Source organism: Tachyglossus aculeatus, chromosome 5 (assembly GCF_015852505.1).
Source record: "Tachyglossus aculeatus isolate mTacAcu1 chromosome 5, mTacAcu1.pri, whole genome shotgun sequence".
In the NCBI taxonomy this organism is placed as follows: domain Eukaryota; kingdom Metazoa; phylum Chordata; class Mammalia; order Monotremata; family Tachyglossidae; genus Tachyglossus; species Tachyglossus aculeatus.
Genome location: NC_052070.1, coordinates 64,445,786 through 64,463,947, shown reverse-complemented (window position 1 = coordinate 64,463,947; position 18,162 = coordinate 64,445,786). Strand labels below are relative to the sequence as shown.

Here is an 18,162-nt window from a genome sequence, read left to right as displayed (position 1 = left end):
AGCGCTCAATAAATACGATTGATGATGATGAGTTAGCGCTCAATAATGATAATAATAATAATAATGGCATTTATTAAGCGCTTACTATGTGCAAAGCACCGTTCTAAGCGCTGGGAAGGTTATAAGGTGATCAGGTTGTCCCACGGGGGGCTCACAGTCTTCATCCCCATTTTACAGATGAGGGAACTGAGGCCCAGAGAAGTGAAGCGACTTGCCCGAAGTCACACAGCCGACAGTTGGCGGAGCCGGGATTTGAACCCGTGACCTCTGACTCCAAAGCCCGGGCTCTTTTCCACTGAGCCACGTTGAATGAATGAGTGAGAGGGGATGGGATTTGAGGCGGGATTTAAAAGGGCGGTGGGAGTGGGAGGTGAGGGAGGAGTTGTGGTCTGACTTATGCAGTGGGGGAGAGCTCCAAGCCAGAGGAGCAGAGCGAGTGAGGGGGGAATGGAGTCGGGGGAGTCATCATCATCATCATCAATCGTATTTATTGAGCGCTTACTGTGTGCAGAGCACTGTACTAAGCGCTTGGGAAGTACAAGTTGGCAACATATAGAGACAGTCCCTACCCAACAGTGGGCTCACAGTCTGAAAGGGGGAGACAGAGAACAAAACCAAACATACTAACAAAATCAAATAAATAGAATAGATATGTACAAGTAAAATAAATAGAGTAACAAATATGTACAAACACATATACATATAAACAGGTGCTGTGGGGAAGGGAAGGAGGTACAACGGGGGGATGGAGAGGGGGATGAGGGGGAGAGGAAGGAAGGGGCTCAGTGTGGGAAGGCCTCCTGGAGGAGGTGAGCTCTCAGTAGGGCCTTGAAGGGAGGAAGAGAGCTAGCTTGGCGGTTGGGCAGAGGGAGGGCATTCCAGGCCCCGGGGAGGATGTGGGCCGAGAGCAAGTTCCAGCCAACAAGTTGGCCTGGATGGAGTGAAGACGGTGGGCTGAGAAATCATGGCTAAGAGAGCAGTTAGCTTGAAGCCCATGGTGAGATTTGGTTGGATGGGAAGAGACCCAGGGAGCCAGTGGAGGCCTTTGAGAAGATGTATATATGTCTTTATTACTCTATTTTATTTGTACATATTTATTCTATTTATTTTATTTTGTTAATATGTTTTGTTCTCTGTCTCCCCCTTCTAGACTGTGAGCCCACTGTTGGGTAGGGACCGTCTCTAGATGTTGCCAACTTGGACCTTCCAAGCACTTAGTCCAGTGCTCTGCACACAGTCAGCGCTCAATAAATGCGATTGAATGAATGAATGAATGAAAAGGTGAGGCCTTAGCTTGAAGCCCATGGTGAGATTTGGTTGGATGGGAAGAGACCCAGGGAGTCAGTGGAGGCCTTTGAGAAGATGTATATATGCATATTTGTTTGTATGTATTTATTACTCTATTTTATTTGTACATATTCTATTTATTTTATTTTGTTAATATGTTTTGTTTTGTTGTCTGTCTCCCCCTTCTAGACGGTGAGCCCACTGTTGGGTAGGGACCGTCTCTATGTGTTGCCAACCTGGACTTCCCAAGCGCTTAGTCCAGTGCTCTGCACACAGTCAGCGCTCAATAAATACGACTGAATGAATGAACGAATGAAAAGGTGAGGCCTTAGCTTGAAGCCCGTTGTGAGATGTGGTTGGATGGGAAGAGACCCAGGGAGCCAGTGGAGGCCTTTGAGAAGATGTATATATGTATATATGTTTGTATGTATTTATTACTCTACTTTATTTGTACATATTTATTCTATTTATTTTATTTTGTTAGTATGTTTGGTTTTGTTCTCTGTCTCCCCCTTCTAGACTGTGAGCCCACTATTGGGTAGGGACCGTCTCTATATGTTGCCAACTTGGACTTCCCAAGCGCTTAGTCCAGTGCTCTGCACACAGTCAGCACTCAATAAATACGATTGAATGAATGAATGAATGAATGAATGAATGAAAAGGTGAGGCCTTAGCTTGAAGCCCATGGTGAGATTTGGTTGGATGGGAAGAGACCCAGGGAGCCAGTGGAGGCCTTTGAGAAGATGTATATATGTTTGTATGTATTTATTACTCTATTTACTTTATTTGTACATATTTATTCTATTTATTTTATTTTGTTAATATGTTTGGTTTTGTTCTCTGTCTCCCCCTTCTAGACTGTGGGCCCACTGTTGGGTAGGGACCGTCTCTATGTGTTGCCAACTTGGACTTCTCAAGCGCTTAGTCCAGTGCTCTGCACACAGCGCTCAATAAATACGATTGAATGAATGAATGAATGAATGAAAAGGTGAGGCCTTAGCTTCCCTTAGAGACCCAGGGAGCCAGCGGAGGCCTTTGAGAAGATGCGTTAAGAAGACGGTCTGGAGTTTAGATTGCCTAGAGGGTAGAGGTTCAGGGGATTGTCTCTCTCTGTTGCTGCCAGGCGCTTAGTACGGTGCCCTGCACACAGTAAGCACTCAATAAATGCGATCGAATGAATGAGTAACCAAAGATCATGGAAGCCGCGAGGCAGGAGAAGGTGGTATCTCTCCCCTCAGCCTCCTTTTTTGGCCCTTCTTTTCTCCCTCTTCCTTCTCTCCCTCTGCCTTTCCCTTCACTCCCTCTTCTTTCTCCCTCCTTATCCTGTCCGTTCTCCCCCCAGTTCCCTCTTTATCCTTTCCCAGCAGTTCCCAAAGGGGGAATCTGGAAACAAGACCCTCCCGAAGCCCTCACTCTGGGTACCACACATCCCCAGCCCAGCTCCACGCCGACTACATGCCCAATCTCCAAATAAAAGACTGAAAGGATTGTTAAGCACTTGCTAAGCACTTACCAAGTGTCATCATCATCATCATCAATCGTATTTATTGAGCGCTTACTGTGTGCAGAGCACTGTACTAAGCGCTTGGGAAGTACAAATTGGCAACATATAGAGACAGTCCCTACCCAACAGTGGGCTCACAGTCTAAAACGGGGAGACAGAGAACAAAACCAAACATACTAACAAAATAAAATAAATAGAATAGATATGTACAAGTAAAATAAATCAATCAATAAATAGAGTAATAAATATGTACAAACATATATACATATATACAGGTGCTGTGGGGAAGGGAAGGAGGTAAGATGGGGGTCACACGCTATTCTAAGCACTCGGGTTAGTACAAATTAATTAGCTCGGACAACAGTCCCTGTCCTGCATGGGACTCATAGTCTTAAGTAGGAGGGAGAGCAGGTATTGAGTTCCCATTGTTACAGTTGAGGAAACTGAGGCATGGAGAAATTCAGCGACTTGCCCAAGGTCACACAGCAAGCAAATGGCAGAGCAGGGATTAGAATCCAGGTCTGCCAACTTGTACTTCCCAAGCGCTTAGTACAGTGCTCTGCACACAGTAAGCGCTCAATAAATACGATTGATTGATTGATCCGGCTACCGGACCCACGCTCTAGGCCACGCTGCCATGGTACGCTGCTTGGCTCCTATTCCCGACCATGGGATTGGTGTGACAGAAGCCCTCTGCACCAGACAGTGTGGTTTATTCATTCAGTCGTATTTATTGAGCGCTGACTATGTGCGAAACACTGTACTAAGCGCTTCAGCAACAGAGACAATCCCTACCCAACAGTGGGCTCACAGACAACAAAACCAAACAAGTAGACAGGCATCAGTAGCATCCGAGTGGATAGGGCACAGACTTGCGAGTCAGAAGGACTTGGGTTCTAATCCCAGCTCTGCCCCTTGTCTGCTGTGTGACCTTGGGCAAGTCACTGGACTTCTCTGTGCCTCAGTTTCCTCATCTGTAACCTGAGGATTCCATAGCTGTTCTCCCAACTACTTACAGTGTGAGCCCCATATGGGACCTAATGGTCTGATATCCATCCCAATGCTTAGTACAATGCTTGGCACATAGCGCTTAATAAATACCACAATTATCATTGTCGTCATCATCATTATTATTATTTAATAATTTATTTGATGATGATGATGATGATGATAACCCTCCCTTCCAGTGGCAGAAAGGGGATCAAGTCAGTCAACCAGTGATGCTTATCAAGTGCTTACTACGTGCAGAGCACTGTACTAAGCACTTGGGAGAGTATTCATTCATTCAGTCGTATTTATTGAGCACTTACAGTGTGCAGAGTACTGTACTAAGCGCTGGGGAAGTACAAGTTGGCAACAGATAGAAACGGTCCCTACCCGACAGTGGGCTCACAGTCTCGAAGGGGGAGACAGAGAACAAAACCAAACATATTAACAAAATAAAATAAGTAGAATAAATATGTACAGGTAAAATAAGTAAATAAATAGAGTAATAAATACGTACAAACATATATACAGGTGCTGTGGGGAAGGGAAGGAGGTGGGTTACAAGAGAGTTGGCAGACCCATTCCGTGACCAGAAGGAGCTTCCAGTAAGTCAGTGGTATTTATTGAGGGCTTACTGTGTGCAGAGCACTGTACTAAGCGCCTTGGAGAGCACAAAATAACACTATAACAGGTACATTCCCCTGCCCACAGTGAGCTTACAGTCTAGAAGCCTCTCAAACTCCTCTTCAGTCCCTGTCCCAGAGGTGGACAAAAAAACCAACTTCCTACCAGGGTTTTGTAAGTCCCACTTTACAAGCCGCGCATGTAAGTCTGTGTGTAAACCCAACAGGTAGAAAGGTTTTGATTTAAGATAAAAAGGATCAAAACGATAAGGATTTTATGGCAGGCTTCCAGAAGAGAAGAAAGATGACGCTTTCCCTGGCCAAGTTTCTAAAGCGGTGTGGATCATGATCTGGAGATGATGGAGATAGCTGAATAAAATAATTCAGAAGGCCATAAATCCTCAAATATTTGGTCACCGTTTCTTCGTTAAGAGGTAATAACGTAGTGCAGTTCATCTTCTTGATCTTTTATTCCCACACCTGCGGATTAGTTGATGTAAAGAAGGAGAGAAACCTTGGAGCGGTGGCCACGAGATGATTGAATTTATGATCCCAAGGACAGGAAGAAGAGAAATCAGCAAGGTATAGGAAATCAATTCCAGGAAACCTTGAACAGTAGTAAGTGTGGATCAAGTAGAAAGAAATTCTTTGGAGAAAAAAAAAAGAAAGCAAGCTGATACCCCTTAATAAGATCAGTTTTCTGGGTATTTCATGGGCAGAGAATAAAAGGAAAGCAAGCTGTCTAAACTCGAAACTACAAAGAGATTTAGAAGGCAAATGGTAATGCCACAAAGTGGAAATCATCATCATCATCATCATCAATCGTATTTATTGAGTGCTTACTGTGTGCAGAGCACTGTACTAAGCACTTGGGAAGTACAGATTGGAAATCACACTGAGACACAAAGGAGGAGTATGTGTTACAACTCCAATGAAGGATTTGAGGGGTAAGGAGGTTGAAACAGTCATTTAAAATGCAATTGCTGTTACCCATCTTATTTTTGTTTCTCGTTCTTAAGAAAAATCTCAAATCGTAGTTATATGTGCTTTTTTTTTTTGTCTTCCAATCGAGGGTGTAAAAATATTTTCAGATTAAAGGGAAAACGGACAAATTTAAGATCAGCATTTCAAACTACCCCCAGTTTCAGATTCTGAATTATGCTGCTAGCGGAAAAGCTTTTCTAGACTCCGTGTTTTCCGCTCGATTTCTGACTTCTAAAGGCTGGAGCTTTACTGGTTTTCCAAATCACTTTCATCCTGCTCTAAAGTGGAAGCAACCAGTACTGTTCCTTAATTAAAATGACTTTTATAAAAGAAATTGGAAGAGGCCAAAACCGCATGACTGGAAAGGATGATTAGCTCATCTAATATATGTCTGTGAGCGATGATGATTCCGACCGGCAAGTTTAAGCCCGTTATTGAATTTTAATACAGTTTACTATTCAAGCCTGTTCCTTTGCATGACGGTACCCTGCTTGGAATGGCTCAATAGGGTTCACGTTTTGTGACTGGGAAAAGGTCCAGAGGGAGATTGCCTTAAATTCTTAGTCTGGGAAGGCCTCTTGGAGGAGGTGCGCCTTCAGTCAGGCTTTGAAGGGGGGGACGAGTGATTGTTTGGTGGATTTGAGGAGGGAGGGCGTTCCAGGCCGGAGGAAGGACGTGGGCCGGGGGTCGGCGGTGGGACAGGCGAGATGAAGGCGCAGCGAGGAGGCGAGCAGCAGAGGAGCCGAATGTGCGGGCTGGGATGGAGAAGGAGAGAAGGGAGGTGAGGTAAGATGTTAAACTGAGCGGAGACCCTGGCCCACCTGAGACTGAGGGTCTTTGCGGGGAGGGAGAACTGATATTTTTTCGCCGTTCTGCCAAGGAGATGAATGAGGCGCAGAGAGGCGAAGGAACTTTCCCAGGGTCATGAAGCCGGCCAGTGACAAAGTTGGGATTGGAACCCGGGTCTCAATCAATGGCATTTATTGAGGACTTACTACTATTCATTTATTCATTCATTCAATCGTTTTTATTGAGTGCTTACCGTGTGCGGAGCACTGTACTAAGCACTTGGGAAGTACAAGTTGGCAACACATAGAGACGGTCCCTACCCATCAGCGGGCTCACAGTCTAGAAAGGGGAGACAGACAACAAAACAAAACATATTAACAAAATAAAATCAATCAATCAATCATATTTATTGAGCGCTTACTGTGTGCAGAGCACTGTACTAAGCGTTTGGGAAGTACAAGCTGGCAACATATAGAGACAGTCCCTACCCAACAGCGGGCTTACAGTCTAGAAGGGGGAGACAGAGAACAAAACCAAACATACTAACAAAATAAAATAAATAGAATAGATATGTACAAGTAAAATAAATAGAGTAATAAATATGTACAAACATATATACAGGTGCTGTGGGGAAGGGAAGGAGGTAAGATGGGGGGATGGAGAGGGGGACGAGGGGGAGAGGAAGGAAGGGGCTCAGTCTGGGAAGGCCTCCTGGAGGAGGTGAGCTCTCAGTAGGGCCTTGAAGGGAGGAAGAGAGCGAGCTTGGCGGATGGGCAGAGGGAGGGCATTCCAGGCCCGGGGGATGACGTGGGCCGGGGGTCGATGGCGGGACAGGCGAGAGCGAGGTACAGTGAGGAGATTAGTGGTGGAGGAGCGGAGGGTGCGGGCTGGGCAGTAGAAGGAGAGAAGGGAGGTGAGGTAGGAGGGGGCGAGGGGATGGACAGCCTGGAAGCCCAGGGTGAGGAGTTTCTGCCTGATGCGCAGATTGATTGGTAGCCACTGGAGATTTTTGAGGAGGGGAGTAATATGCCCAGAGCGTTTCTGGACAAAGATAATCTGGGCAGCAGCATGAAGTATGGATTGAAGTGGGGAGAGACAGGAGGATGGGAGATCGGAGAGGAGGCTGATGCAGTAGTCCTGTCGGGATAGGATGAGAGATGGACCCAGCAGGGTAGCGGTTTGGATGGAGAGGAAAGGGCAGATCTTGGCGATGTTGCAGAGGTGAGACCGGCAGGTTTTGGTGATGGATTGGACGTGACGGGTGAACGAGAGAGCGGAGTCGAGGATAATACCAAGGTTGCGGGCTTGTGAGACGGGAAGGATGGTAGTGCTGTCTACAGTGATGGGAAAGTCAGGGAGAGGGCAGGGTTTGGGAGGGAAGACAAGGAGTTCAGTCTTGGAAAGTAGTACTACCACTACTGCTACTACTACTACTACTACTAATAATAATAATTATGGTATTTTCAAGCACTTACTATGTGCCAACCACTGTTCTAAGCATTGTAGTAGATACAAGGTAATCAGGTTGTCCCACATGGGGCTTACAGGCGTAATCCCCATTTTACAGATGAGGGAACTGAGGATCAGAGAAGTAAAGTGACTCGCCCCCGGCCCCGCAGCAGACAAGGCTGGCTCCTGGTGGAGCCAGGATCAGAACCCAGAATAATTAATAATAATAGTTGTATTTTTAGGCGCTTACTATGTGCCGAGCACTGCTCTAAGCACTGGGGTAGAGACAGGGTAATCAGGTTGTCTCACGGCGGGCTCACAGTTTCAATCCCCATTTTCCAGGTGAGGTAACTGAGGCACAGAGAAGGTAAGCGGCTTGCTCAGGGTCACACAGCCGACAAGCGGCGGAGCCGGGATTAGAACCCGTGGCCTTCTGACTTCAGGCCCAGGCTCTGTCCAGTACAACTGGGCTCCTTAGCCACTAGATAGTCACCCCCACCTCAGGCCCACAGCGTGCACGTCCACAGCTGGAATTTATTTTAACGTATGTCTCCCCCTAAATAAAGATCACAGGCTCCTCCTGAGCAGGGAACTTGTCTCCAAACTCTGTTGTATTATACTGTCAATCAGTCAATCAATCGATTGTATTTATTGAGCGCTTACTGTGTGCAGAGCACTGTACTAAGCGCTTGGGAAGTCCAAGTTGGCAACATAGAGAGACGGTCCCTACCCAACAACGGGCTCACGGTCTAGAAGGGGGAGCACTGTCCCGAGCACTTAGTGCAGCGTGCTGTGCACACGGAAGTCTCTCAATAAATCATCAGTCGTATTTATTGAGCGCTTACTATGTGCAGAGCACTGTACTAAGCGCTTGGGAAGTACAAATTGGCAACATATAGAGACAGTCCCTACCCAACAGTGGGCTCACAGTCTAAAAATCAATAAATACCACCGATCGACGGACGGACAGCAAGCCAGACCAGGCTCACATTATTTTCCCCCTCCCCGCCTCTCGTTTTACAGAAACGTAACATCTCCCTTGGCCGAACTACTTCTCCAAAGAGCAGCATGTTCTGTGATGACGTTCGTCAGAGAGCACGAGCAGTCGTTAGATGGCCTCTTTTTGATTTTCCTCTTTAACGAAAGGATCAAAATCAGGCAATGCCGAATAGCGAGGATGAACAATAAACCAAGTCCAGCCACTCTTTTGATATTTCTCCCAGTCCCTTCCCTCGGCTGCTCCTTCCCATTCTGCTGTATTTTCGCTGTCCTGTTTCAGCCAGCCGTATTCCGTTACCAGTACCTGTTCTGAGTGTAGACTCTGGAAGCCTTGCCCCTAATCAATCAATCAATCAATCAATCGTATTTATTGAGCTCTTACTGTGTGCAGAGTACTGTACTAAGCGCTTGGGAAGTACAAGTAATCCACTGCCTTCTACTGCTTCTTAATCACTAAAGAACCTTTCCTCAGAGGGCACCCGGATACAGTGCTCTGCACACAGCAAGCGCTCAATAAATACGATTGATTGATTGATTGATTGATTGACCCAGTTTCCCTTCGCCGCCGTGCCCCTAACTTTGACGCCTTTGCCAGACCTTTAAGGCAACAGATGGCCAAGTTACAAAAATATACCTTTTCCAAGTTTTTCCCCGACAGGATTGTCCCAGTTTCCCGTAGCTGCCCTGCCCGTAATTTTGACGCCTTTGCTAGACCTTAAAGAAAACTGACCGCCAAGTGACAAAAGATACCTTTTCCATGGTTTTTCCTCCAATAATAATTATAATAATGGCATTTATTAAGTGCTTACTGTGTGCAGAGCACTGTACTAAGCGCTTGGGAAGTACAAGTAATCCACTGCCTTCTACTGCTTCTTAATCACTAAAGAACCTTTCCTCAGAGGGCACCCGGATACAGTGCTCTGCACACAGCAAGGGCTCAATAAATACGATTGATTGATTGATTGATTGATTGATTGACCCAGTTTCCCTTCGCCGCCGTGCCCCTAACTTTGACGCCTTTGCCAGACCTTTAAGGCAACAGATGGCCAAGTTATAAAAATATACCTTTTCCAAGTTTTTCCCCAACAGGATTGTCCCAGTTTCCCATAGCTGCCCTGCCCGTAATTTTGACGCCTTTGCTAGACCTTAAAGAAAACAGACCGCCAAGTGACAAAATATACCTTTTCCATGGTTTTTCCTCCAATAATAATAATAATGGACCGCCACATGACAAAATATACCTTTTCCATGGTTTTTCCTCCAATAATAATTATAATAATGGCATTTATTAAGCGCTTACTGTGTGCAGAGCACTGTACTACGCGCTTGGGAAGTACAAGTAATCCACTGCCTTCTACTGCTTCTTAATCAGTAAAGAACCTTTCCTCAGATGGCACCCGGATGCAGTGCTCTGCACACAGTAAGCGCTCAATAAATACGATTGATTGATTGATTGACCCAGTTTCCCTTCGCCGCCATGCCCCTAATTTTGACGCCTTTGCCAGACCTTTAAGGCAACAGATTGCCAAGTTATAAAAATATACCTTTTCCAAGTTTTTCCCCAACAGGATTGTCCCACTTTCCCGTAGCTGCCCTGCCCGTAATTTTGACGCCTGTGCTAGACCTTAAAGAAAACAGACCGCCAAGTGACAAAATATACCTTTTCCATGGTTTTTCCTCCAATAATAATAATAATGGCATTTATTAAGCACTTACTATGTGCAAAGCACTGTTCTAAGCGCTTGGGGGGGGATACAAGGTAATCAAGTTGTCCCACGTGGGGCTCACAGACTTAATCCCCATTTTACAGATGAGGGAACTGAGGCCCAGAGAAGTGAAGGGACTTGCCCAAAGTCGCACAGCTGACAAGTGGCGGAGCGGGGATTCGAACCCATGACCTCTGACTCTAAAGCCTGGGCTCTTTCCACTGAGCCACGCTGCTTCTCTTGCTTCTCCAATGGCACCATGGGCTCAGTTGCCCTGAGCTGCCTTGCACATCAATCAATCGATCAATCAATCAATTGTATTTATCATCATCATCATCAATCGTATTTATTGAGCGCTTACTGTGTGCAGAGCACTGTACTAAGCGCTTGGGAAGTACAAGTCAGCGACATATAGAGACGGTCCCTACCCAACAGTGGGCTCACACATTTTGAGGCCTTTGCTAGACCTTTAAGAGAACAGGTGGCCAGATTATAAAAATATACCTGCTCCGGATTTTTTTTTGTTTCTGCGATCAGCAAGGAAAGCCAGTAGCTTTCTGAGAATAATGTTCATTAAAAGGAAATTTTAAGCATTTCCTGGTTTTCTAAAACCGACCCGGCACTGTATATGTGGGTGACTCTAGCAAATGATTGAGAGACAGCTTTCAAAGATCATGTGTAAGAAGGGTCCCTAGCCATCCACCAAAACTCTCCCTATCCCTCCTCCTCTTAGCTCCGTAATAATAATAACGATTAATAATGATAGTATTTAATAATAATAATAATAATGGTATTTATTAAGCGCTTACTATGTGCAAAGCACTGCTCTAAGCGCTGGGGAGGTTACAGGGTGATCAGGTTGTCCCACGGGGGGCTCACAGTCTTCATCCCCGTTTTACAGATGAGGGAACTGGGGCCCAGAGAAGCTAAATGACTTGCCCAAAGTCACACAGCTGACAGTTGGCGGAGCCGGGATTGAACCCATGACCTCTGACTCCAAAGCCCGAGGTTGTTAAGTGTCTGCCGTATGCCAGGCACTGTACTAAGCGCCGGGGGGAATACAAGGAAATCGGGTTAGACACAGTCCCTGTCCCATGTAGGGCTCACAGTCTCAATCCCCATTGTACAGATGAGGTAACTGAGGCCCAGGGAAGTGAAGTGACTTGCCCAAGGTCACACAGTGGACAAGTGGCAGAGAAGTGTTCTTCTGGCTCCCAGACTCGTGCTCTCTCTACTGTGGGGAAGCAGCGTGACTCAGTGGAAAGAGCCCGGGCTTTGGAGTCAGAGGTCATGGGTTCAAATCCCGGCTCCGCCCCTTGTCAGCTGTGTGACTTTGGGCAAGTCACTTCACTTCTCTGGGCCTCAGTTCCCTCATCTGGAAAATGGGGATTAAGACTGTGAGCCCCAGTGGGACAACTGATCACCTTGTAACCTCCCCAGCGCTTAGAACAGTGCTTTGCACATAGTAAGCACTTAACAAATACCATCATTATTATTAAGTCACTTAACCTCTCTGGGCCTCAGTTCCCTCATCTGTAAAATGGGGATTAAGACTGTTAGCCCCGTGTGGGGCAACCTGAACACCTTGTATCCCCCCCAGCGCTTAGTGCTTCACACATAGTAAGTGCTTAACAAATGCCATTATTATTATTATTATTATTATTATTATTGCTGTGCCTCATTGCACATAACCTTTAAATATTAGGAGAGACTTGTGAATCTGGCATAGTAGGGGTGCATATGTGAAGATCAAGGGGATTTGTTCTTTCCAAAGGTAGCAGAGTAATAATAATGGTATTTGTGTCCCCCTTTTAATCAATCAATCAATCAATCAATCGTATTGAGCGCTTACTATGTGCAGAGCACTGTACTAAGCGCTTGGGAAGTACAAATTGGCAACACATAGAGACAGTCTCTACCCAACAGTGGGCTCACAGTCTAAAAGGGGGAGACAGAGAACAGAACCAAACATACCAACAAAATAAAATAAATAGGATAGAAATGTACAAGTAAAATAAATAAATAGAGTAATAAATATGTACAACCATATATACAGGTGCTGTGGGGAAGGGAAGGAGGTAAAATGGGGGGATGGAGACGGGGATGATGGGGGGATGGAGAGCCCACTGTTGGGTAGGGACTGTCTCTATATGTTGCCAATTTGTACTTCCCAAGCGCTTAGTACAGTGCTCTGCACATAGTAAGCGCTCAATAAATACGATTGATGATGATGATTCGTTAAGCGCCTACTATATTTCAAACACGGTACGAAGCGCTGGGGTGGAGACAAGCAAATCGGGTGGGACACAGTCCCTGTCCCACGTGGGCTCCCGGTCTTAATCCCCATTTTACAGATGAGGCAGCCGAGGCCCAGAGAAGTAAAGTGACCGGCCCAAGGTCACACAGCAGACTCATGGTAGAGCCAGGATTAGAACCCAGGTCCTTCTGACTCCAAGGCCTCAGGTGGAAGGCTCAGAATCTTTAATGCTGCAGTCCTTATCTTAAAGAAATTAAATGGGATATTGATTGAAGAAGCGAGTGGGAGCATACACCGTCGTCAGAAAAATGCAGTTCATTTCCCGAGGCATGCAGAAAGTTCTAAAATTGGATTATGATCATGCGGGCTCTTCTTTAACAATGAGAACGTTAAATGGATATTGCTGATGTACATCTTTTCATTTGCCACGTGAAGGGAAACGTGGGTTCTAATCCCGGCTCCACCGCGCAGCCGCTGTGTGACCTTGGGTGAGTCGCTTCACTTCTCTGGGCCTCAGTTCCCTCATCTGTAAAATGGGGGGTTGAGACTGTGAGCCCCACGTGGGACAGGGACAGCGCCCAACTCAATTTGCTTGTATCTACCCCAGCGCTTAGTACAGTGCCCGGCACATATTAAGCACTTAACAAATGCCGTAATTCTTATTATTAGGCGACACTGTCACTCCTGCCACTCTCTCCCAAGAGGGACCTCATCTTCTCCCACTCCCCAAGGGTCGGTGGGAAAGTGGGATTAAGTGGCCTCCTACTTTCCCCCAGTACAGCCTTCGTACAATCAATCAATCAATCAATCAATCGTATTTATTGAGCGCTTACTGTTTGCAGAGCACTGTACTAAGCACTTGGGAAGTCCAAGTTGGCAACATATAGAGGCAGTCATCATCATCATCAATCGTATTTATTGAGCGCTTACTGTGTGCAGAGCACTGTACTAAGCGCTTGGGAAGTCCAAGTTGGCAACATATAGAGACAGTCATCATTATCATCATCAATCGTATCTATTGAGCGCTTACTGGGTGCAGAGCACTGTACTAAGCGCTTGGGAAGTCCAAGTTGGCAACATATAGAGACAGTCCCTACCCAACAGCGGGCTCACAGTCTAAAAGGGGGAGACAGAGAACAAAACCAAACATACTAACAAAATAAAATGAATAGAATAGATATGTACAAATAAAATAAATAAATAAATAGAGTAAAAAATATGTACAAACATCTATACATATATACAGGTGCTGTGGGGAAGGGAAGGAGGTAAGGTGGGGGGGATGGAGAGGGGGACGAGGGGGAGAGGAAGGAAGGGGCTCAGTCTGGGAAGGCCTTTATTTATTTACTTTTTATTTATTTATTTATTTATTTATTTTATTTATTGAGTGCTTAATGTGTGCAGAGCACTCTACTAAGCGCTTGGGAAGTCCAAGTTGGCAACATATAGAGACAGTCATCATCATCATCATCAATCGTATTTATTGAGCGCTTACTGTGTGCAGAGCACTGTACTAAGCGCTTGGGAAGTCCAAGTCGGCAACGTATAGAGACGGTCCCTACCCACCAGTGGGCTCACAGTCTAAAAGGGGGAGACGGAGAACAAAACCAAACATACCGACAAAATAAAATAAATAGAATAGATATGTACAAGTAAAATAAATAGAGTAATAAATATGTACAAACATGTATACAGGTGCAGTGGGGAAGGGAAGGAGGTAAGATGGGGGGGATGGAGAGGGGGAGAGGAAGGAAGGGGCCACCCACCCGCCCGCAACATCCCTCTCTTTCCCTTCCTTTGCCGCCCACACCATCCACCTCTACCATCCAGTTATTCGTTGCTGTTATCCTCCCTCCCCCTCCTCCAGGCCCCACCTTCGAATTTCTGCTCCATTTCATTCATTCAGCCGTATTTATCGAGCGCTTACTGTGTGCGGAGCGCTGGACTAAGCGCCTGGGAAGTACAAGTTGGCAACGTAACACACATGATGTTGGCCACATTCGGACGTCTCTCTCACTGTCCTCCTACACCGATCCTCAGGGGCGCCTTGAATGTTCCTGACGACTTTTCCACTCCCATTTCCTCTCACTCCGGCCTCGCCAACTCGGCCACACACTCGATCTCACGTCTCGCTGTAAAATCGGGAACCTCCCAGGCTCGGCCTTCCCACTGGCTACCAGTCCCGGTGAGGTTTAGCGTAGAGGACGTGTCTTTTATATTCCAAGAAGACACCAGATGGTGAATCAATCCATCAGTGGGATTTATTGAGCGCCTGCTGGATGCAGAGCACTGTACTAAACACTTGGGAGGGGACAATGCAACAATCAATCAATCAATCGTATTTATCGAGCGCTTACTGTGTGCAGAGCACTGTACTAAGCGCTTGGGAAGTCCAGGTTGGCAACATCTAGAGACAGTCCCTACCCAACAGTGGGCTCACAGTCTAAAAACAGACTTAGTAGACCCATTCCCTGCCCATATGAGTGAGGTCTAGACTGTAAGCCCGCTGTGGGCGGAGAGTGTCCCTATTTGTTGCTGGATTGTACTTCCCAAGCGCTTCGTACAGTAAGCGCTCAATATATAAGACTGAATGAATGAACCTACGAATAGGTGGGTGGATGCAGAAATCAGCGTGACGTGACACCCACGGTCCGGGCCACGTTTGAGAAGCAGCGGGGCTCAGGGAAAAGAGCCCGGGCTTTGGAATCAGAGGTCATGGGTTCAAATCCCAGCTCCGCCAGTTTTCAGCTGGGTGACTTTGGGCAAGTCACTTCACTTCTCTGGGCCTCAGTTCCCTCATCTGGAAAATGGGGATTAAGACTGTGAGCCCCCCGTGGGACAACCTGATCACCCTGTAACCTCCCCAGTGCTTAGAACAGTGCTGAAACTGAGCCCCCTCTTTCCTCTCCCCACCATCCCCCCTGCCTTACCTCCTTCCCCTCCTCACAGCACCTGTATCTATCTTTGTACAGATTTATTACTCTATTTCACTTGTACATATTTACTATTCTATTTATTTTATTTTGTTAGTATGTTTTGTTTTGTTGTCTGTCTCCCCCTGCTAGACTGTGAGCCCGCTGTCGGGTAGGGACCGTCTCTATCTGTTGCCAACTTGTGCTTCCCAAGCGCTTAGTACAGTGCTCTGCACACGGTAAGCGCTCAATAAATATGATTGAATGAATGAAAGGACACGGAGACCCCAGCTTGCTCAAGTTGGGCACCGTTTATCCCACTCCCCCCCGGGTGGGCTCGGCACACGACGACCGATCCAGGCGCTGAGCGGCTCCACGGACCGAGGCGCGGGACTCTCCCTATCGGGCGGGTTCTAGCACATCCTGTGTGACTTTGGGCAAGTCACTTCACTTCTCTGGGCCTCAGTGACCTCATCTGTAAAATGGGGGTGAAGACTGTGAGCCCCACGTGGGACAACCTCATCGCCTTGTATCCCCCCCCCCAGCACTTAGAACGGTGCTTTGCGCATAGTAAGTGCTTAAAAAATACCAGTTTTATTATTATTATCGTCAGCTGTGTGACTTTGGGCAAGTCACTTCTCTGGGCCTCAGTTACTTCAGCTTTAAAATGGGGATGAAGACTGGGAGCCCCATGTGGGACAGCCTGATCACCCCAGTGCGTAGAACAGTGCGTGACACATAGTAAGCACTTAACAGATGCCAACATCGTCGTTATTATTAGTATTATTAAGGAGAAGTGTGGAGAAAAATCTCCACAGCCGCAGCACCAGAGGCGCTCGGACCGTGGCTCATCTCTCTGTCCCAGAGTCCGAGCCTGAGGAGAAGAAGAACAAGAAGCTCTGCACATAGTAAGCGCTCAATAAATACGATTGATGATGAAGAACAACCACAACCTCCTGTCCCGCCTTCTCTCCCTTATTCCCCTTCCCTGCAAATGTGTCCCGTTCCCCCACCCAGATCTCCAATCTTTTGAGCCCCTCCAGTTTTCAGACATCGTCATGCCCCGGCTGGTCTCCCCTCGAATCCGTAACCCCATCCTCTCCTCCGTCAATCAATCAGTCGCTTCCCCGGGTCTCAGTTACCTCATCTGTAAAATGGAAATTAAGACCGAGCCCCACGGGGGACAGGGACTGTGTCCAAGCTAACTTGTGTCGATCCCAGCGCGTAGTAAAGCACTTGGCACGTAGTAAGACCTTAACGAATATCATTTAAAAAAAAAATTATGCCTCCTAGACCTAGTTATTACACTGTAAACTCTCTGAGGCATCAACTGTCTCTCTTAGTAATAATAATGATGGTATTTGTTAAGCGCTTACCATGTGCAAAGCACTGTTCTAGGGAGATACAAAGTGATCAGGTTGTCCCACCGGGGGCTCGCAGTCTTAATCCCCGTTTTACAGATGAGGAAACTGAGGCCCAGAGAAGTGAAGAAGTGACTTGCCCAAAGTCACGCAGCTGACAAGTGGCAGAGCCGGGATTTGAACCCACGACCTCTGACTCCAAAGCCGGGGCTCTTTCCACTGAGCCACGCTGCTTCTCTATTGATACTAATAATTACAGTATACAGTGCTCCACTGGGCACTGGAAAAATAAGATGGTGTGAATAAATGTTATCCTTTTATATGTGTAAAATGTCCGTTAATGTTTCCTTTCCGAGGTGGATGATATCGAAGGAGCCGTGGCAGATCTGAAGAGAAAAAAGATCCGCACGCTGAGCGAAGAGGCCAAAATCGGGGCCCACGGAAAACCAGTGATTTTTCTCCACCCTAAAGACTGTGGCGGGGTTCTTGTGGAACTTGAGCAGGCGTGAGAAATGGTTGCCGAGACAAAATAAATTCAGTAGGCTCGATGAGTGGTAGCAGAATTATAAAATGACTTTCGGACATTGATAAAAGTCTCTTCAAAATTACTTTCGGAAGCGCACCACGGGCATTCTCTAGGTCGAAAGGAGATTAAGAGAAAAACCACGTTATCCGATTTGCACTGATTCCTCATCGTTGGTAAATTATCGATTACCCAAATCTTAGGGCTTGCAAACAATCTGTACCGCAATAAACTATTTTCCCTTCAATTTGGGATTCTAATTCTTGGATTCTACGTCTTAATTCTTGGATTCTATGTCTTAATAAGGTCGGGGAGAAGTGTAGGGCGGGCCGGGTACCCGGAGAGTAGGGAGCTGGTAGCGATGGCATCATCAATGGCATTTATAGGCGTTTTACTGTGTGCAGAGCACTGTACTAGGCGCTTTGGAGAGTCCGCGTGGCTCAGTGGAAATCAATCAATCGTATTTATTGAGGGCTTACTGTGTGCAGAGCACTGTACTAAGCGCTTGGGAAGTACAAGCTAGCTCTCTTCCTCCCTTCAAGGCCCTGCTGAGAGCTCACCTCCTCCAGGAGGCCTTCCCAGACTGAGCCCCTTCTTTCCTCTCCCCCTCGTCCCGCTCTCCATCCCCCCGTCTTACCTCCTTCCCTTCGCCACAGCACCTGTATATATGTATATATGGTTGTACATATTTATTACTCTATTTATTTATTTATTTATTTATTTTACTTGTACATTTCTATCCTACTTATTTTATTTTGTTGGTATGTTTGGTTCTGTTCTC

The 18,162-nt window shown here is 46.5% G+C and overlaps 1 protein-coding gene across 2 annotated transcripts in view; it reads left to right on the top strand.

Annotated features, from left to right (window-relative positions):
* Nucleotides 1-17,628, top strand: part of MCEE (methylmalonyl-CoA epimerase) — a 39,636-nt gene extending 22,008 nt beyond the window's left edge. For both annotated transcript variants that reach the window (XM_038746735.1, XM_038746736.1), the window contains one exon: nt 17,215-17,628. In XM_038746735.1, coding sequence (XP_038602663.1) covers nt 17,215-17,367 — 153 coding nt within the window. In that variant the 3' untranslated portion in view covers nt 17,368-17,628. The remainder of the gene's footprint in view (nt 1-17,214) is intronic.
* The last annotated feature ends 534 nt before the right edge of the window (nt 17,629-18,162 follow it).